Source organism: Phaenicophaeus curvirostris, chromosome 4 (assembly GCF_032191515.1).
Source record: "Phaenicophaeus curvirostris isolate KB17595 chromosome 4, BPBGC_Pcur_1.0, whole genome shotgun sequence".
In the NCBI taxonomy this organism is placed as follows: Eukaryota; Metazoa; Chordata; class Aves; order Cuculiformes; family Cuculidae; genus Phaenicophaeus; species Phaenicophaeus curvirostris.
The window spans coordinates 6582512-6599196 of record NC_091395.1 but is presented as its reverse complement, the minus strand read 5'-3'; the positions used below and the strand labels follow the sequence as shown (position 1 = coordinate 6599196).

At 40.5% G+C, this 16685-nt stretch overlaps 1 protein-coding gene across 2 annotated transcripts in view; it reads right to left on the bottom strand.

Annotated features, from left to right (window-relative positions):
* Positions 1-16685, bottom strand: part of AFG2A (AFG2 AAA ATPase homolog A) — a 225466-nt gene that overhangs the window by 21333 nt on the left and 187448 nt on the right. The window contains exon 16 of one of the 2 annotated variants that reach the window (XM_069855182.1): positions 1904-5753. The exons of the other annotated variant lie outside the window; for it this stretch is intronic. Within the exon in view, the coding sequence (XP_069711283.1) occupies positions 5577-5753 (177 nt within the window). The 3' untranslated portion in view covers positions 1904-5576. Of the gene's footprint in view, positions 1-1903; positions 5754-16685 lie in introns of those variants that run through there. 2 annotated transcript variants of the gene reach the window in all.

Here is a 16685-nt window from a genome sequence, read left to right as displayed (position 1 = left end):
CAACAGCATTTCCAGAACCATTTATCCAAACAGGATATATTTGCACAAGTTGGTAAAATATTTTTTCTCAATATTTTGAGTTACTGCTCTCAATTCCTTCCATCTACCTCTAGGCACTTTCTCGCTCTCTCTTTTAACATCAGCTACCCCCTTTAGCACCTCCAGAAAGGTAGTTCAGCTCTTCGCTGGGATAAATCACTGTCCAGACCATTTTCTCATGTCTCTCCAATGAGTGTTAAGGGAACCAAGAGCGTCTCTGGTCCCCTAATCTTTTAGTCAGATGAATCCAAGCTCTATTGCCATGGGTTTTAACACAAGCACATGCAGTCAACACCCTAGCCTGAAATTTTGTTGGAAGGACCCGTGATCTGTTTGAGCGGTGGCTCCACACTAGTTCAAGAGGAAAGAATGTCATCTGGTTGCCATTGCCTCCTCTTGCAACACCTGCACTCTTGCTGGAGGCCTGCCACGCAAACACAGAGTGGGGCTCTCTTCCCCCTCACCAGTCCAGTCCTTGGCGGAGTAGTTAAGAGAGAAAACACACATCTCCTTCTCCTATCGGGACTCTGGAGTCATTGGATTTAAGTCTGCAGGGAAGAATGACACCATTTAAAAGATTTAACACAGAACATGTAAAGCCCTGGAGAAACCGTATGGCTGAGTTTCCTACAGAAAAGATTAATAAAGGAACAGGTAGCAGTTCCAGAAAGAACAGACACAAATCCCATGATTAGGAGTAGGTTTCAGCTGAAATATTTGTCTTCCAGATGTTAACTTGCCATTCAAAACATGCCCAACTACAATTGCCATTCTGCATGCCTCTTGCACCTACTCCCTAGGAAAAGCTCTTTATTAAATTGCACACATTAGTTGACCTACAGTATTTTCTTCCACGTTGAAGGAACAAAAAAAGGCAGCAGCAGAAGCAAAAGACTGAGGTCACAGTAGATAAAAAATATTTCAAATCACTGCAAACATAACAACAACATCAAATACAAGTACAGGAGGGTCACAACACAAAACCAGTTTTCCAAATGCAACTCTGTTACAGGTTAGCTCCACAATGACCAGGACCTCAAGCCTCAAGTTCCCCTCAAGTTTGGAGCAGCTACAAAAAAATCTTACATAGGCCATTTGGCTCCTGTGTCCAGCAGCCAAAATGCCACTTTGGAGTAGCTGAAATGCACCAATATCCACCCTTCTTCACCCTGTCTCTCCTTATGTGTGAGCTTTGTCGTCAGCGGTCAAGCAGTGGACGTCCTCATCACACATGTTATGAACAGGTCAGGGTGCAGGCCAGTTTGTACACAGCTCCCACTGGAAGCCACTTCCCACATCACTGACTCCATCAGCACGGTAGTAATCCCAAGGCACAGAAGTGTGAAGGAGGCGCAATCAGTTTTGTCCCAACTTTATGATCACAGAAAGCAAGGCAAGTTCTTCATGCCTGCTTTTAACTAGTTTTGTCAAGGGTTTTTGCTAAGATTTTGACCGTGGGTACCTGCCTTCCAGGCACATGTGTGACTCTTCATCTTCCAGGTGCAATCACTCCCAAGTTCTCTCCATGCTAGCACTAGATAATGAGCTACCAGAACCACTGGGTAGTTGCTTTTCTAGTATTGATAATACTGTTTCACCCACTCAATCAATTGCTTTCTCTGGGAGGGACAGAAACAACCAAAAGCCTTAAGGGTCATCTCCTCCACGGCCCTGACACTCACCTGTTGCGATAAGGAGGGATGGTTTTCCTGCTTATGAACTTGTGTCCACCAGTTAACTTCAGCTTACTGGGCAGCACAGGGCAAAATACCAGGTTTTACAAGTCAGCTTTGTGTTTACCCCTCTCCATAACCCATCAGCACAGAGTTTGATGCCAACTTCCCAGCAAGACATTATCCACAGACAGCCTTCCCACGGCACTAATCTACCGATGCTCAGTTATAGGACCATTATATTTGTCATGTGTCCAGTTTCTGAAGGAGAACCACACTTTGACATTTAAAATGAGTAAAGAAACTAAAAAGAAAGAGCCAGAATACACAGACTAGAAAAAACAACTTTGACGACACCACCTTTGAAAAGGATGACAAGCCTAAGTTAGAAGATTTTGAATAACCATCTTTAAAAATTACCTTTATTCTGTCCCCAGTGTTCACCCTCACACCCGAACTCAGTAAACCTTATGTCCTCTTCTCATTTACAGGCTGTAGGAAAGTTATCCACAACAAACTTCATTCTTTTTCCAGGAGTACGAATTGTACACTGTACTTGCAGTGAAAAACCTGTTTTATGCATCAGGCAAAACACATGACAGAACTTTTTTGTCAAGCTAAGTGAAGGCATTTTCACATTTTGAACATAAACATCCTCCTGGTCATTTTTGGCAAGCCTGTCAAAAGATATTTTAATGCCATTTTGCGAGACATTGTTGTTGGAGGAAGAAGTTAGACTTTATATTTAAACAAAATGTGCCTGAAACATTGAGAAGCTGATTTAATGTTAACAATTCTGCAACTCAGGCAGTATTGGGGCCAAAAACTGGCTCCAAAAGATAACGGCAGGCAGGAATAAGACTGTATTTCTACAGAACTTAAAGAAATGAGTCTAGTAACCACTTCAGCAGTTAAAGGGAGGATGAGAGAGATGTTCTCAGATGTGTCCTTTGCTGTTCATGGAGGCGCCATCATTTTGTTAAAATTAAATCTCACAGAAACATCCAAGCAACAAAAAAATGTGACTAACCCAGCAGAATAGAGAACGCCTCTATCTTTGATTAACTCTGAAGTGTAGAGGTGTTCAGGCTCATATGGCCTCGCACTGGAAGCAATTTGATTTGGTGCCAAGGCACAACATGTTGGGTAAAACACACTGTGAAAAGTTCAGCTCTGAATTAAAAAAAAACGCTCATTTAAATGACAGGTGAACAGAAGATACTTTTGAAGTGGTCTGTCCTACAGTGCCCTCATCGGTAAGTTCCAATGAGAGGCTGAGGGCGCAAAAGCACTCACCAGACTGGCTCATGAAAGGACTACGTGCTTTCACCAAAACGGAGTACTTGGTTATTTTCCAGAATTCTGATAAGAAGGTTTCAAGTTGCTAGTCCACAATAACAGCAATTTCCCATTAGGAACCAGAAGGAGAATCACCACGCCTTTCTTTTAATCTGAATTTATCTGTGGCTTGGGATGCAGTAAGATTTCAAGTAGCATCAGATTAACCGTGTTTTCTAAACAGAATATTTGGGAGCAATGTAAACATTTCAGGGACCTCATAAATTTGTCAGAAGTTATTCCTTTAAAGAGCATCTTGCTCTTTAAAAAAAAATGTCAAGTTCCACAAATCCAGTGATAGAAAGGGGAGTTTCCTACATTTAATATCACTTCAGGCATGTTGGTACGTATCCAAAGATTTAGTATCACATGGATGAGAGGATAAAAGTTTGCAGGGATGGGTTCTTCACAAGGCCCAAACCACAGTCACGGGCCAGTGTTCTTTTTTAATGTCCTAAAATTCAGTGTGCAAATTTCCCTTTGATGGAAACAGGAGTCCACGTGTGGAAAGGGCAGCCAGCTCCTCTCTGCTTCTCTTAGTTTTTCAGTTCAGACTGAAAGCCTTGGTGCATGTTCCCAAGAGATCTGAGCACTTCCCAAGGAATGGCGATCTAGTGTTGCTACTCATCTGAAGCACCATGTAGTGCTATTTTTAGGATCCAAAATTACAGACAGATTTTGTTATTGGCAGCAAAAACTATGGTTTCTCTTTCCCCTCTTCAGGATCATACGTTGGAGGAAGGTGCCAAGGGATAACCGTATGGTATTTAATTTTTGGAAACATCAAAAATGTAATGCTTATGATAAATTGTTCACATCCTGAGATTCAAGTTGGAGTAGAAAGAGTTTAGAAAAGAAGGACAAAGTAGTTTCAAATGCAGTCGTGATCCCCAAGGCAACTTTTCCAGTTTATAATTTTCTTAATTCCCTGTGTCTGTTGGGCAATTAGAGAGTCAAACAGTGAAAAAAAGAAAAACCTGCACATACATCAGATTAACAAAGTAAATGACCTGCTCTTCCTCATCTTCTTATCCTTTTCAGTGATAGTAAAATTAAATGTTATAGCAACAAGAGGAGAATAAAAGTAATAGAAAGGTTATAATTTAAAAGCAGTAGATTACAGTTTAAAAGATACAAATTGTGTACAGAGTGGAAATAAGTAAAGAGAAAAAATATAATCAAGGCCAAGAGATTACTTCTACAATTTCATATTGATAATATAAGTAAATACAGTAGAAATCTCTCTTGGAAAGATATATATTTCTTATTAAATGGTATAAATTGCTAAATAATTCTTACTTCTCATGAATACATCTATAATGACTGCAAGGAAGACAAGTCTTCAGAACCAACAATAAACAAATCCAAAAAATAACCTAACATAAAGCCTGAAAAGATATTTCTTGTTTACTCCAACAAGTGAAAGCAGGATTTGACCTGTAAATTGTTCTACTTACCTGAAAGACTCTAGGAAAACAAAGAATTATCCAATGAAATTCAGGGGTTTGTCACATTTTCCTTTAAAATTTTTGTTAGTTTGTATTGGTTTGGCCTTACCTTTCCCTCTGTTTTTCGTATCTGGTATAGAAAAGCCCAGTCTTTCTATTACGGGGGAAAAATGCTAAAAATGAGTTTGCTTAACTTTCATACTGAGTGCAAGAGCAGAGCCCATAAGGACCTGTCATCCTTTCAACGGACAATATAACAAAGAAATAAGCTGGAAAGATTTTATATCCCTGAACTATTTTGCGGTCATTTATAACAGTTTCTGCAAGGATTTTCTTATCAATTAATTAGGATTCATTAGGATTTTAAGTGGCCAGCTTTATATTCCCACTTATTTTGATGGAAACAAACAACAGCAAAAATGTTTCGCTGACACCTGGCAGCGGTTCCTGGTTAGCCAAGGGATGTACAATTTTGGAGGTGCTTACTTCCCAGGATGTGTAAAAAGCAGTTGTTTAAGACTAAAGATAAATGTTTCACTGTAATTAATCAGGATACCTTAGCTTTATCGTGGAAAGCTCTATGTTTGGCAAGCCTGTTCGGCAGCTTTTCAAGAGATCATAAATCAAAAGATTCAGAATAATTTTCAGCATTTTTTGTAGTGAGGCCATTCTCCAGGTCTGTGTCTCCCTGGGATGGTCCCCAAGATTAAACTGTGGCAAGGCAGAAACAAATAAGGACAGCAATGACACTTTTTGCTACTCTCTTTAAGGCAAGATATCCACCAAAAATTCAGAACTTGATAATTGTTTTTTGATACGCTCAGATAAATTGACTTAAAAAAACAATCTTACTACCTATAAAATGTAGATTATACCACTGAAACTATAAAATATAAAGTTTTACATGATATTTATTACACTTAAAACTTCCATGTCAGCGTTTATTACAACGATCCTGCACTTGAGTTAACTTCAGATGCTCCATCCCCTTACAATACAAAATTCTTTAGTTTTTGACAGCTTTACAAAGGGAATTTGGTATTCACAATGTGAAGGGGGATATGTATTAATTTGCCTTTCAAAGCGTGTGCAATCCACTTCGCTGCTGATAATCTGCATAAAACCGGATTAACGAATCTGGAATTCTTGGGGTCACGACAGTCAGTGCGGATCGAAAGTGCCGTCCCATGATAAATTTGGCATCTATGTCTTCCTGAAGAGCTAGCAGGGCTGCTTCTCGACAGACTGCAGTTATCTGCAAAGGAACAATAAAAAAAAAAATAGCATTATTATAAATATATTACTTGAAAGAAAGGAAACATAAGAATATCAACACATGCCAAATACCAGATACTCACCAGGACAGAGTCTCTCAAATTAATTTTGTTTTTCTTCCCAATAAATGAGGTAGTTTGTGATTAGGACATCCAAGAAACAGCACATAGCTTGAAATTCAAACCATAGTAACATTACATTTCATATTACAATACCTGGCAAATTAACTTGATAATAATATTGCCTTGTGTTAAACTCCTTATAACACCTGATAAATTAAAACCCCAACAACCAGTGATACATTTTTCTGTCGCCAAAGCATAAGAACAGATATTCCCAGGCTCCGCGGGCACTTTTCTTTCTCAGCTTTATGCTGGGAAAGAACTAAAAACAATTAATCCAGAAAGGAAGGCTAGAAGGAGAGGGGTGTGTGGAAGGCAAGGAGGGTTAAGGTCTCATACCCTGCAATGTGTTTTTAAGCTCTCTGGACTTCAGACAGCGGAAACAGACTGATGCCAGTGTCGCTCTAAAGACACATCACCATGGTGAAAAGAGTTTGTGGAATGAAAAGAGATATTGTGATTTCCAGTGCAACAGGGAAAACAGTGATTGATATTGACTGTTCCCTTATATCTGTAAATGAAAGAGCCAGCTGAAACACATTTGTCCAGCTATTCAGCATATTTTCTCTGTTTGTTCACTTACTGAAAAGAGTCCCCCTGCTTATGCTGTGCTAATGGTTGCCAAAGCCGTTTAGTAGCTTTTTAGAGGATTTAGCAGCATGTTTAGGAAGCTTTCACAAGAAAACATGCATGGATTTAGATGGCTTTGTCAAGTTACAACAATATTACTATTAGTTCTGTGCTGCTCTAATGAGCAGTGAAGCTAAACACTGCTGTTATGCATTTTAATGCTTTTCAGGACTTCAGAGACAGTTAAACGTGGAAGAATAGCTGAGATTTAGTGCACCAGCTTCTTGCGGAGATAAGTAATACATCATCTAGAAAGTTAACAGAGGGATCTTGGTCTTTCCGTTTGGGTTTTGCTCTAAGTAGCTAGTGTGACTATTTCTTTAGCTCTAAAACAAATATAAATCTACTTAAAGGGAAAAAAAACCCAAGCCAGATCAAACTTATCCCCATCCCTGCCTAACACCAAACTTAGAAATGTTTCAAAAGGGAGAAGGCTGTTGATGGAAAAACAGATCCCAAGCATCCTGGACTCTAAAACTGTTGGTTTGAGGGAAGGATCCATTTCACCTTGATAAATACTGCACTAAGGGCAAGTTTCCCACAAAATTAAGAGGAAGAGACCTTCTCAGGGTGTTCAGGGGCATTAAAAAAACCCCCAAACACAATACAGCAGGTTTTGGGCATCCTGTTCTGCTCACAGATACCATCGCTGATCTACAGCATCAAAATTATGAAGCAGGGTATTACTACAGCACAAGACGTTCACTTGTTAGGAGCAGATGTATTCTACTGAAGGAGAAGATGAAGGCAAGACCATCAAGGTGGCAGATCCAAAAAAGAAGGAACACAACTGCCAGTCTTATTTTGTCCCGTTTCATTATTACACTGATAGACTTAGGAAGAATCTGCCCATAACCTGATGCTTCTGATGATGTGTTTACATTTTCTTTATGCTCTGCCAAGTGTATTGTAACAGTGATGAAAATTAATATGCAAAGGATTTTTTTGTTTTGATTTATTCTTAAAGGCTAAGCCATAGTTCTGCGATAACCAAAAATTACTAGACATGAGGAAGCACCAGAAAACTGTTATTTTTTGCTAGCTCCCCCATAATGTTTGAGCTGTTTTTAAGGAAAAAGGAAAGAATTTTAAGGCATGAATTATCATTCTCTTTTGCTGGCTGCACTCAGGATTTTTGTGACTAAGTCTTTTATATATTATTGAGTAATTAACAGCAGGCATTATGGCAGGATGTTTAGAAATTAGGGCCGGTTGCAGAAGTCACATGGTGGTGTTTCCATTCCTTGGCTAACCCAGAGTATCAGGTTTCTGAGGTAAGAGATTGGACAAGGCAAGCTTGGTTATTTTTCTTAGTTCAAGTATGCAAACTTGAAAAAAAAAAAAAAAAAGCCCTCACAAGCATGCATTGTCACTAACTAGTGAAACTAAATCACTCGTGGAAAGCAAACACAAGTAGTAATATAGTCACAGAGGCTGCATCTAGACCATCATTTCTAAAACCTTGCAACACACCTAAGCTGAATGAATTTATATAATTACTTAAATCACTTCTTTTGGACTCCACAACCTCATCCTGTAACGAGTGCCACAGTCCAATCATGCGTTGCATAAAAAAAAGCACTTTTGTTTGTCTTAAAGCTGGTAATTTCAGCAAGTGCCTCCTATTTCATGTGTTAAAAGACTCATCTGTTGTTTCCCATTTACTTTCCCTGTATCATTGACGATTTTACAGTCTTATCTCACCCCCTCTCAGCCGAGTCTTTGCAAGCTGAAGCATCCTCCGTGGTTCCGTCCCTGCTCCTGCAGAACTTATCCATCTTTCAGCCCACCTGCCGTGTCGTCTTCACAAGTTCTGCTCTGTCCTCTTGCTGTTGGGTGGCTGAAGCCACGCAGAGCAGAGGGAGCTACATCACAGCACAGCCGGGTGCCTGGGTTGCTTCTGGTTCCTTTCCTACCGTTGTATTTGCCATCATATTAGCGCTGAGATTATTCTTTTCAGTTACCCGCACTGCCTCCAGTATTGTTTCCTGAGCGACAATATCTAATTTAGGTCATATACGTGTACGTTTGAAGCCTGGGTGATTTTCTTTTCTCTTCACTGCATTTATCAGCATGAATAGCCTCTGCCTGCCTCTATAAATGAATCCTGTGAACCAACGTTACCTATCTGCCACTTTTAGGACAATTCTCAATTATTTTCAAATACAAATCCAAGGGATCACCATTGTTGCCTTTTGAGTATAAAACAAAACAAAACCAAAAAACTACAGTCTTTTGGACCTCTGTGTGTTATGAGGAATTCAGAATAACGTCCTAGCCCTGTTTGGAAAGCAAAATTGTAGCTCGATGTATTGAAGGACAAAATATATATACTTGACTGCATCTGAATGTAGAGTAGCTTTCAGTATTGGAAGCAGTAACAAAGACATTAAATGATTGTCAAAACGAACAGTGATTAAACAGCAGCAGGTAATTAAGCAATAAGTACTGAGGTGCTGGGTGTTATTGCAGAGATGAATTGCCAGCCAGGTGTGGTTGAATACTATTGAATCTATGAGTATATACCCTAGTTTGAGTAGTAGTACAATTATAAATGAAAGTTTAACAAACACAATTTTCATTTTGAATTAGAGCAAATTACTGACTTATCATTTAGTCTTTGAATTCATGTATTAAAAAGAGATTGTAATTTTTTTAAAGTACTGATTTATCATCTCAATGAGTGCATTAAGATCAGAAAAAACCCAAATTTAGAATCCTACTCTGAAGTCAAAAAGGTGACTCTATCAAATCAGTTCTCCTTTCCACCTCGGATAGAATTTGCTATCTGAACCACACATACATGCGCTGGTCAGTAACAGGCAAAGCCACACACAAGATCACAGTGATGGTGCAAACAGTGATGAATCCCCAAAAGAAATCGATTTACACCTAGTCGATTTACACCAGTACCAGTTACCATTCCCTGAATAAACAGCTTTCAGCATAACCCATCTTTTACCCCAAACCAATGGTTACACTGGCTGATTCAGCCTGTCTGATTCTCCCCCTCTTTGGCATTAAGCAACAACTCTTTCCAGCAGACTGAAAGTCCTTTTCAGCTTCTTTGTATTTAAAGTACTCTAAATAGCTTTAAAGAATCCTGGTTTAAAAAAAAAAAATAAAAAAGGGAAAATAGAAATGGGCTTCTGTGTTAAAGCCTTAGGTATTTTCAAGAAAGTGGTTTTGTTAGTGCAGGCTCTGCTGGGAACACCTGTGAATGTCGGGTTTAATTGGGCTGCAGCTGGTGCCGATTGTGTGCGCACTAACTGGCAGCCACTAGCTGGCTGTACATTGTGTTTCATTTTCCTTTTTCCTTCCTTTTTAACTTGTTCCTCCACCCCGCCAGTTAAAGTTGTAAGGGATTGTGTGTAAGAGGGATTAGGAGCCTGGAAACAGAATAGTACCCTGCGGTTTGTGAATAGCGCAAGCGGTGGCGCTTCCTGGATGAGAACTACCTGCGAGCCTGAGCGCCCGTGCGGTGCACGCCTGCCAGGCAGTGTCAAAGGAAGACTCTGTAGAGGTTTGGGGAGTTTGCTTTTCCCCTCTGTCAAGGGGAGATCAAAGGTTCAGACATGGCATTTTAAAAAGACGTGAATAACTGCTGGGTCTGGACATCTGTGTCTCGCTCGGGTAAATTCCTACCCGCATCTTAACCCAGCATCACAAGATGCTCTGCGGAGAGCTACAGCCTTATTCCCACAAAATTGAGGGAGCTGAGAAGTTCTCAGAACCCAGGGCCACCACCTGATTCAGAAACGAGGTAGGCGTGGAGGCATTTGCAAAGCAAGAAAAGGAAACAAATGAGGAGAAGACACACCACAGGTAGAGGCTAAAAGAGAAAGGTTGCTGACTGTATGCTAAAGTGGACATAAATATCTCAATTCAATGCATCTCAAGGTGCACAATTTCCTGCAAGGGATTTGTAGAAGTGCAGCACTGGGTAGAGATGGCAAATACCTCAGAGAGGTAAATATCTCTCACTTTTTGCCACCTCCAGGGGTTACTCCTGCTCAAAGTGTGGGACACTGCAGCCTCCTTACCCCTTCTCCTTTGTCTAGGCACCACCCACTGCTGGCTGAAGGCTCCCAGACGTCTCTTGTGCTGGCTCCCACACTAAGCTGGCCCTTTCATTAACTGATTCAATGCACCAGACCAACAGAAAACTAATCCAGAAAAAAAAAAAAAAAAGAAGGCTCACTGCTGGGGTATTGAGATGGGCTGACAAGGGGATTCAACAACCACCAGTCAGCATGGAAGGGGTGGAAAGCACAGCAAGAGCTTCTTCCTCCAGCAGCAGAGCATTGAAGGACCCCCTTATGACATTTCCTGCTCACTTATCCTGTTTTAGCATCCTTGCACCCCTCCTGATGCACACGGCCATCTGTCTGAACTAGGTCAGGTACGGCAGCACGATGCTGGCTGGGCTAGGGAGACGTGTCCTCGATAATGCTTTTGTACAACAAACTACTTTTAAAGATAAAAAGACTCTTTTAAGATAGCACAAATACCATTTTTTCTTTCAAATGGGCTAAACTGAGAGGCTCAGCTATGAAGGCTTTGATGTATTTGAAAAAGGTTCATATTTAGTACTTCTCTTGTGTTTCAACTTCCCCATTTCACATATAAAACAGGAAAATACAAGAAAATGTGGCCTTTTTTCCTCTTCTCTGAGAACAGAAATTCTTACAGACCATTAAAAATTTTGTGAGAAATTTTCCAATACTGTGAAAGAATTGATCATTCACACTAAATTTTGGTCTACTCTGAAAAACAAAGAATCGCCCCTTGATGTGTATCACTTCCTTCCTCTCAGTTCTATGATCCGTAGATTTAAATGGGATGGATAAGACATCTGGGCATTTTACAAATTGAAAATAACTTATTCTACCCAGAAAATGATTAAGTATATTGGCTTAATGCTTTTCATTCCTCAGGTTCGTGTACTGTACCTACAACAAGAGGTTTGGAGTGAACTTACTTAATATAGGATGGCCGTTCTATAAAACTTCCCTAACTAAAGTGTGCAAGGCATTCACAGGCCACACTCAGCGAGACAGAGGCTTCTTTAATCTCTAAGCAACTATGTTTTAAGATGTTAGTAGGTTTCCTTAACTTAAAGCACATACATCTAAATGGTTCTATATTCATGAAGGCTGCCTTGGAACAGATGAGTTCATATTGCAGCCATCCTCTGCAACAACATGCTATAATTAAATATTATTTTTAATAAAAAGAGAGACTTCTTTCTGCCTTGTTTATTAAAAAGGCAGTCAGTATGAGCAGACATTGGGTAGACTACTTTAAAACAGGTCTGTAATGGTGGGGCAGCATCTCTGCAATTCTTAAATAAAAAGGATAGGTATCGTGCGTATCTCACGTCTCTGGTCCAACAGGCTGAGCAAATAATCTCTGCTATTCTTGATTTATTTATGAGAAGTAGTTAAGGAAATGTAACTGAACAAAACCAGCTCCTTTCCTAATGTCTGTAAGTGACCTTAGTTTAGAACAGCCTGGGCCAAATCTTCATGATTTAATCTACAGTTTGCTTATTTGTGTAATTTTGCAGACTGATGTGCAAGTGACCCTGCACATGGGTGCCCACAGCTTACCCAAGGTGTTGCACAGGCACTTAAGGTGGTCGTGCCACCTGAATACATCTGGTTTCATCGGGATGATGGTTCCCACTCAGCTCTTTTGCTGGTGCCACAGCTGCCTTGGGAGTGGCGGCAGAGACCAAGTTCCTCTGCCTTCTCCTCCCAGTCTCAACCAGGCTTCTGATTCACCTCGTCTACCTGCTGCTGTCACCTGGCACCACAGAGCCTGGCATGTTGGCCAGGGGCTGAGCCAGACAACTCATCAGTTGCTCTTGTGGGACAATGGCATCATGGCCACGATTAATGAGACAGCAGTGACCACAAAATGCTGTGTTTAATGGCTCTTATAGTACCAAAACCTGAGCATAAGTTATGCCTGGGCAGCAGACAGCATCACATGTATCAGTAGCTCTTATTATGCTATAAAACTTAAACACACCCAGAGAAGAAAAGGCAAAGATGAAGTATGTAGCCAAAATTAAGCATATGTATCATAACTATAGCACATGATGACAGCTAAAGAGCATAAACCAGAGCCTTCAGTGGTACATGCTAAGTGTCATCACACATACCTCTGCTCATCCCGACATGTTCTAACAGAGCAAAGCTTTGACTCCATCTGCAAAAGCTTTCTTTTTTCTTCTTTCCCCCCTCTTAAAAAATATTACTAGATGTGGTATCCTTCCAAGCAATATATAAAACATGTAAATTCCAATTTAACTTTTGTAACTACAAGCCCAAAATGCAGCTATTTTCCAAACTGCACTCTGTCAATATGGCTCCCATCACTTTGGCAGAGACATGGCATAGCTACACCTTTCACAAAGGAATTCCGTAACAAAACGAGTTTTTACATGCTGAGACTAAATATTTTTAAATAGCGCTCTCTGCCAACTTCAAGTTTCAGCTATATTTGTGCAACTAAAGAAAAAAAAGCCAACCTCACACACATGTTTCTATACAAGATTAAGCTGCATTTCTGGTTAACCTCAGAATTATTTCATTTTTATATAAACATTTAATGAGAAAGTTTAACTTCTTCCCTTCAATGAGGAAAAGGAAGCCAAGCCACTAGAAAAACAGAGTCTTTCTGTATGTACATGTGTGTGTGCACACACACTCGCTCATTTCAATTAAAATTAATTATCAGAATACTGTATTCTCACTCACACTATGCTGTTACTACACAGGACCTGTACACAGAGCTTGCTGAATGCTGCTAGCAAGACGTGTCAAAGTATGCAACTAAAAATTTAAAACTAGGAGAACATCCTGAGCTGCATCAACAGAAGTGTGACCAGCAAGTTGAGGGAGGCGATTCTGCCTCTCTACTCTGCTCTGGTGAGACAATGTCCAGTTCTGGAGTTGAGATTTTTCAGCCTGGAGAAGAGATGGCTGTAAGGGAGACTTATAGCAGCTTTACAGCACTTAAAGGGAGACGACAAGAAAGCTGGAGAGGAGTTCTTTATCAGGGAATGCAGAACGAGAAGAATTGCCCAGAGAAGCTGTGGCTGCCCCATCCCTGGAGATGTTCAAGGCCAGGCTAGATGAGGCTTGGAGCCCCTGATCCAGTGGAAGGTGTCTCTGCCCATGGCAGGGGGGTTTGGCACTGGATGATCTTTAAGGTCCCTTCCAGCCCAAACCATTCTAGGATTCTGTGATTCAGTGATTCTATGATTTATATGCTTTCTACCCAAACTGATAGACACAGGGGGACTCCAGAAGACTTGTAGACTTCCGGGCCTTTATTTTTCACTGAGTTTCATTGCTTTTATTATACTGCATTATGATATCTCATATAAAGGTAACTACAAATGCAGTTGCTATTAACCTGCTATGCAACATCCAAATCAGGAAGTGTTTAGATAAACCCATTAAAAAAAAAAGACATTTTTGCTTTCCTTTTTGCTGACTAGATTCAAAAGCTTAGGGCAGTAGAGATCTTTAAATGGTGATATAGCACAATAGAAATGCTGCTGGAACTGAAAGGAGTTGAAAGACAGTTCTAGACTGGCTGTGCTCTATTGATGAAAAAAAAAATATTTTTAGGGAAGGGAGGACACTTCTTCCAATTCCTTTGGCAGAAACACTTTTATTTGCTTTGTTTTGATGGGAGTCTAAGGCCTGGGTTAAACTTGAGAAAGGAATTACTGGTGTGGGAAGCAAAGGCATGAATTATTTTTCAGTGCAAGAAACACAGAATATGCTGAATGTATTGCTCAATCTCACATCTCTGTTTTCTTCTCAGATTTTGAGGCAAGCAAAGCCAGCAACTACTTAATATCTACACTATGATAGTTTTCATTAGGTAGAATCTGCCAAGTCTGGTTTGTAGTTTTTCTTTTGTTTTGCTTTTCTAGGAAAAAAAACTCAGACAGCTACAGATAATGATAGAATCATAAAATCATAGATCGGGTTGGGTTGGAAGGGACCATAAAGATCATCCAGTTCCAACCCCCCCTGCCATGGGCAGGGACACCTCCCACTGGATCAGGTTGCTCCGAGCCCCATCCAGTCCTTGAACACCTCCAGGGATGGGGCAGCCATGACTTCTCTGGGCAACCTCGGCCAGTGCCTCACCACCATCACAGGAAAACATTTCTTCCTAACACCTAATCTAAATCTACGTTGTTTCAGCTTAAAACCATTATCCCTTGTCCTATCCCTGCATTCTCTGATAAAAAGCCCCGGCTCCAGCTTTCCTGTAGCCCCCTTTAAGTGCTATAAAGCTGCTGTAAGGTCTCCCCAGAGCTTTCTCTTCTCCAGGCTGAACAATCCCAACTCTCTCAGCCTGTCCTCATATGGGAGGTGCTCCAGCCCTCTGATCATCTTAGTAGCCTCCTCTGGACCTGCTCTAACAGGTCCATGTCCTTCCTTTGCTGAGGACTCCAGAACTGCACACAGTACTCCATGTGAGGTCTCATGAGAGCAGAGGAGAGGGGGAGAATCACCGATGAACATGAGAGATGTATACTTTCTGGTTCTCTATATGGCTATTTACACATGCGTACACATCTGGAGTTGAGGCAGGGATTGAAAAGAGACATGCGTTATGTAGGGCCTTTAGACTGCAAGATGAATGAAGTCCTTAATGGAATTTCTCTTGCTTCTACATTTATTGGATTCTTAGTTCGTGGAAAGTGTGAGATGTCTCCTGTGGAGTATCTATTTCCTTGGCAGAATGCTAAAGCAATTTCTAACTGTTTCTAAGTTTACCTCTTGGAGCTTCCCGTGGTACCCAGCTACTCATGTTTCCCATGAAAATCAGGGAGGAGGGTTACTGCATGCCTGTATTCCACGGAGTGAGAGTATGGCTGGGAGGACAGTCAGACCTAGAAAGCAATGCTGCTGCCCACAGCTAGATGCCTCCATGTACAGTTATTATTCCTTAAGGAGGAAGCAAAAAGACTGGTAAAAAAAAAACTGAAGTAAGTTGTAATGCAAGTTTTGCTTATACAAGAAAATAAGTAATTATAGCAAGAAAAAAACCCAATGAATGATACAAATATATAAAGCACAGTGTACCAACAATTAACTTCAGGATTTACGTAAGGGGTATATTTTAATAGAATAGGAAGTCAAGAAAATAGCAGCAAGACAGACATGACAGTGTCAGTCTCAACAGTGAGTCTAACCCAGCGATGCACTTGTCACCACCTCTTTTTGATCTGGCCCCCTGATGAGCCTGTTCAAGTGCTAACCAGCAGAAGATCGTAGCAGCACCACAGAAGATCGTAGTTTTTACTTCCTTAGCACCCTGAATTGTCTCACCCAGGATACAAGCAAGAAAGCAGGCAAGGGAAGAAGGCTCTGGAGGCAGCAAGAGGATAAGACTGCAGCAGAAAATGGGTTTAATGATGCTTAGAAACATACTGAACCTACAAACAAATGCTTTCACTTGTGCAACTTCTTTCACTCATCTGCCAATTCAAAATCCAATAGAAAATGTAGTTAATTAAGAAAAGTATATGCCTGGTATGTGTAGAAACACATTCACTGGTGCAGGCTGCCTAGCGAGTGGACCATGTTTGCTGAAAATTGCTGAAATATAAGAAACTTCAAGTCAGACCTGTCAGTTACCTTCAGTGAAAAGTTTTGAGTGACCAGATTAACAAGACATCTGGTTTTGCATTGATAACATGAAAACTTCTCATTTGAGTGCCTTCCAGCAGCTGATAAAACTGAATCCATGTCGTGTCTGAAAGTCAGTTCAGTATTCTGGATATCCAGATCTGCTACTTCATCTAATTTAGCAAATTCCTCCATTCCTTCTCTTTCATACTTGTAAACTCCTTCTCAGTTTGTGCCATGGCATTGTGAAAACCTTCTTGGTCTCTTGGGTTTTCTTCCCCTCCTTCCTCACCTAGTCAAGACAATGTAATGCAAATTTCCAGCGCTATGAAGACTTAGAAAATGGGTCATTTGCATTTCTCTTCATTTAAAGATGTTTTAAGTTCAAAATTCACCCTCAACATTTTTGCAAACAGGCATAGAAGTAAGCAGACGAATTTCCTCCAGGTTGTATGCAGCTTGCTTTTTAATGTTAACAGCATTTGAACTTCT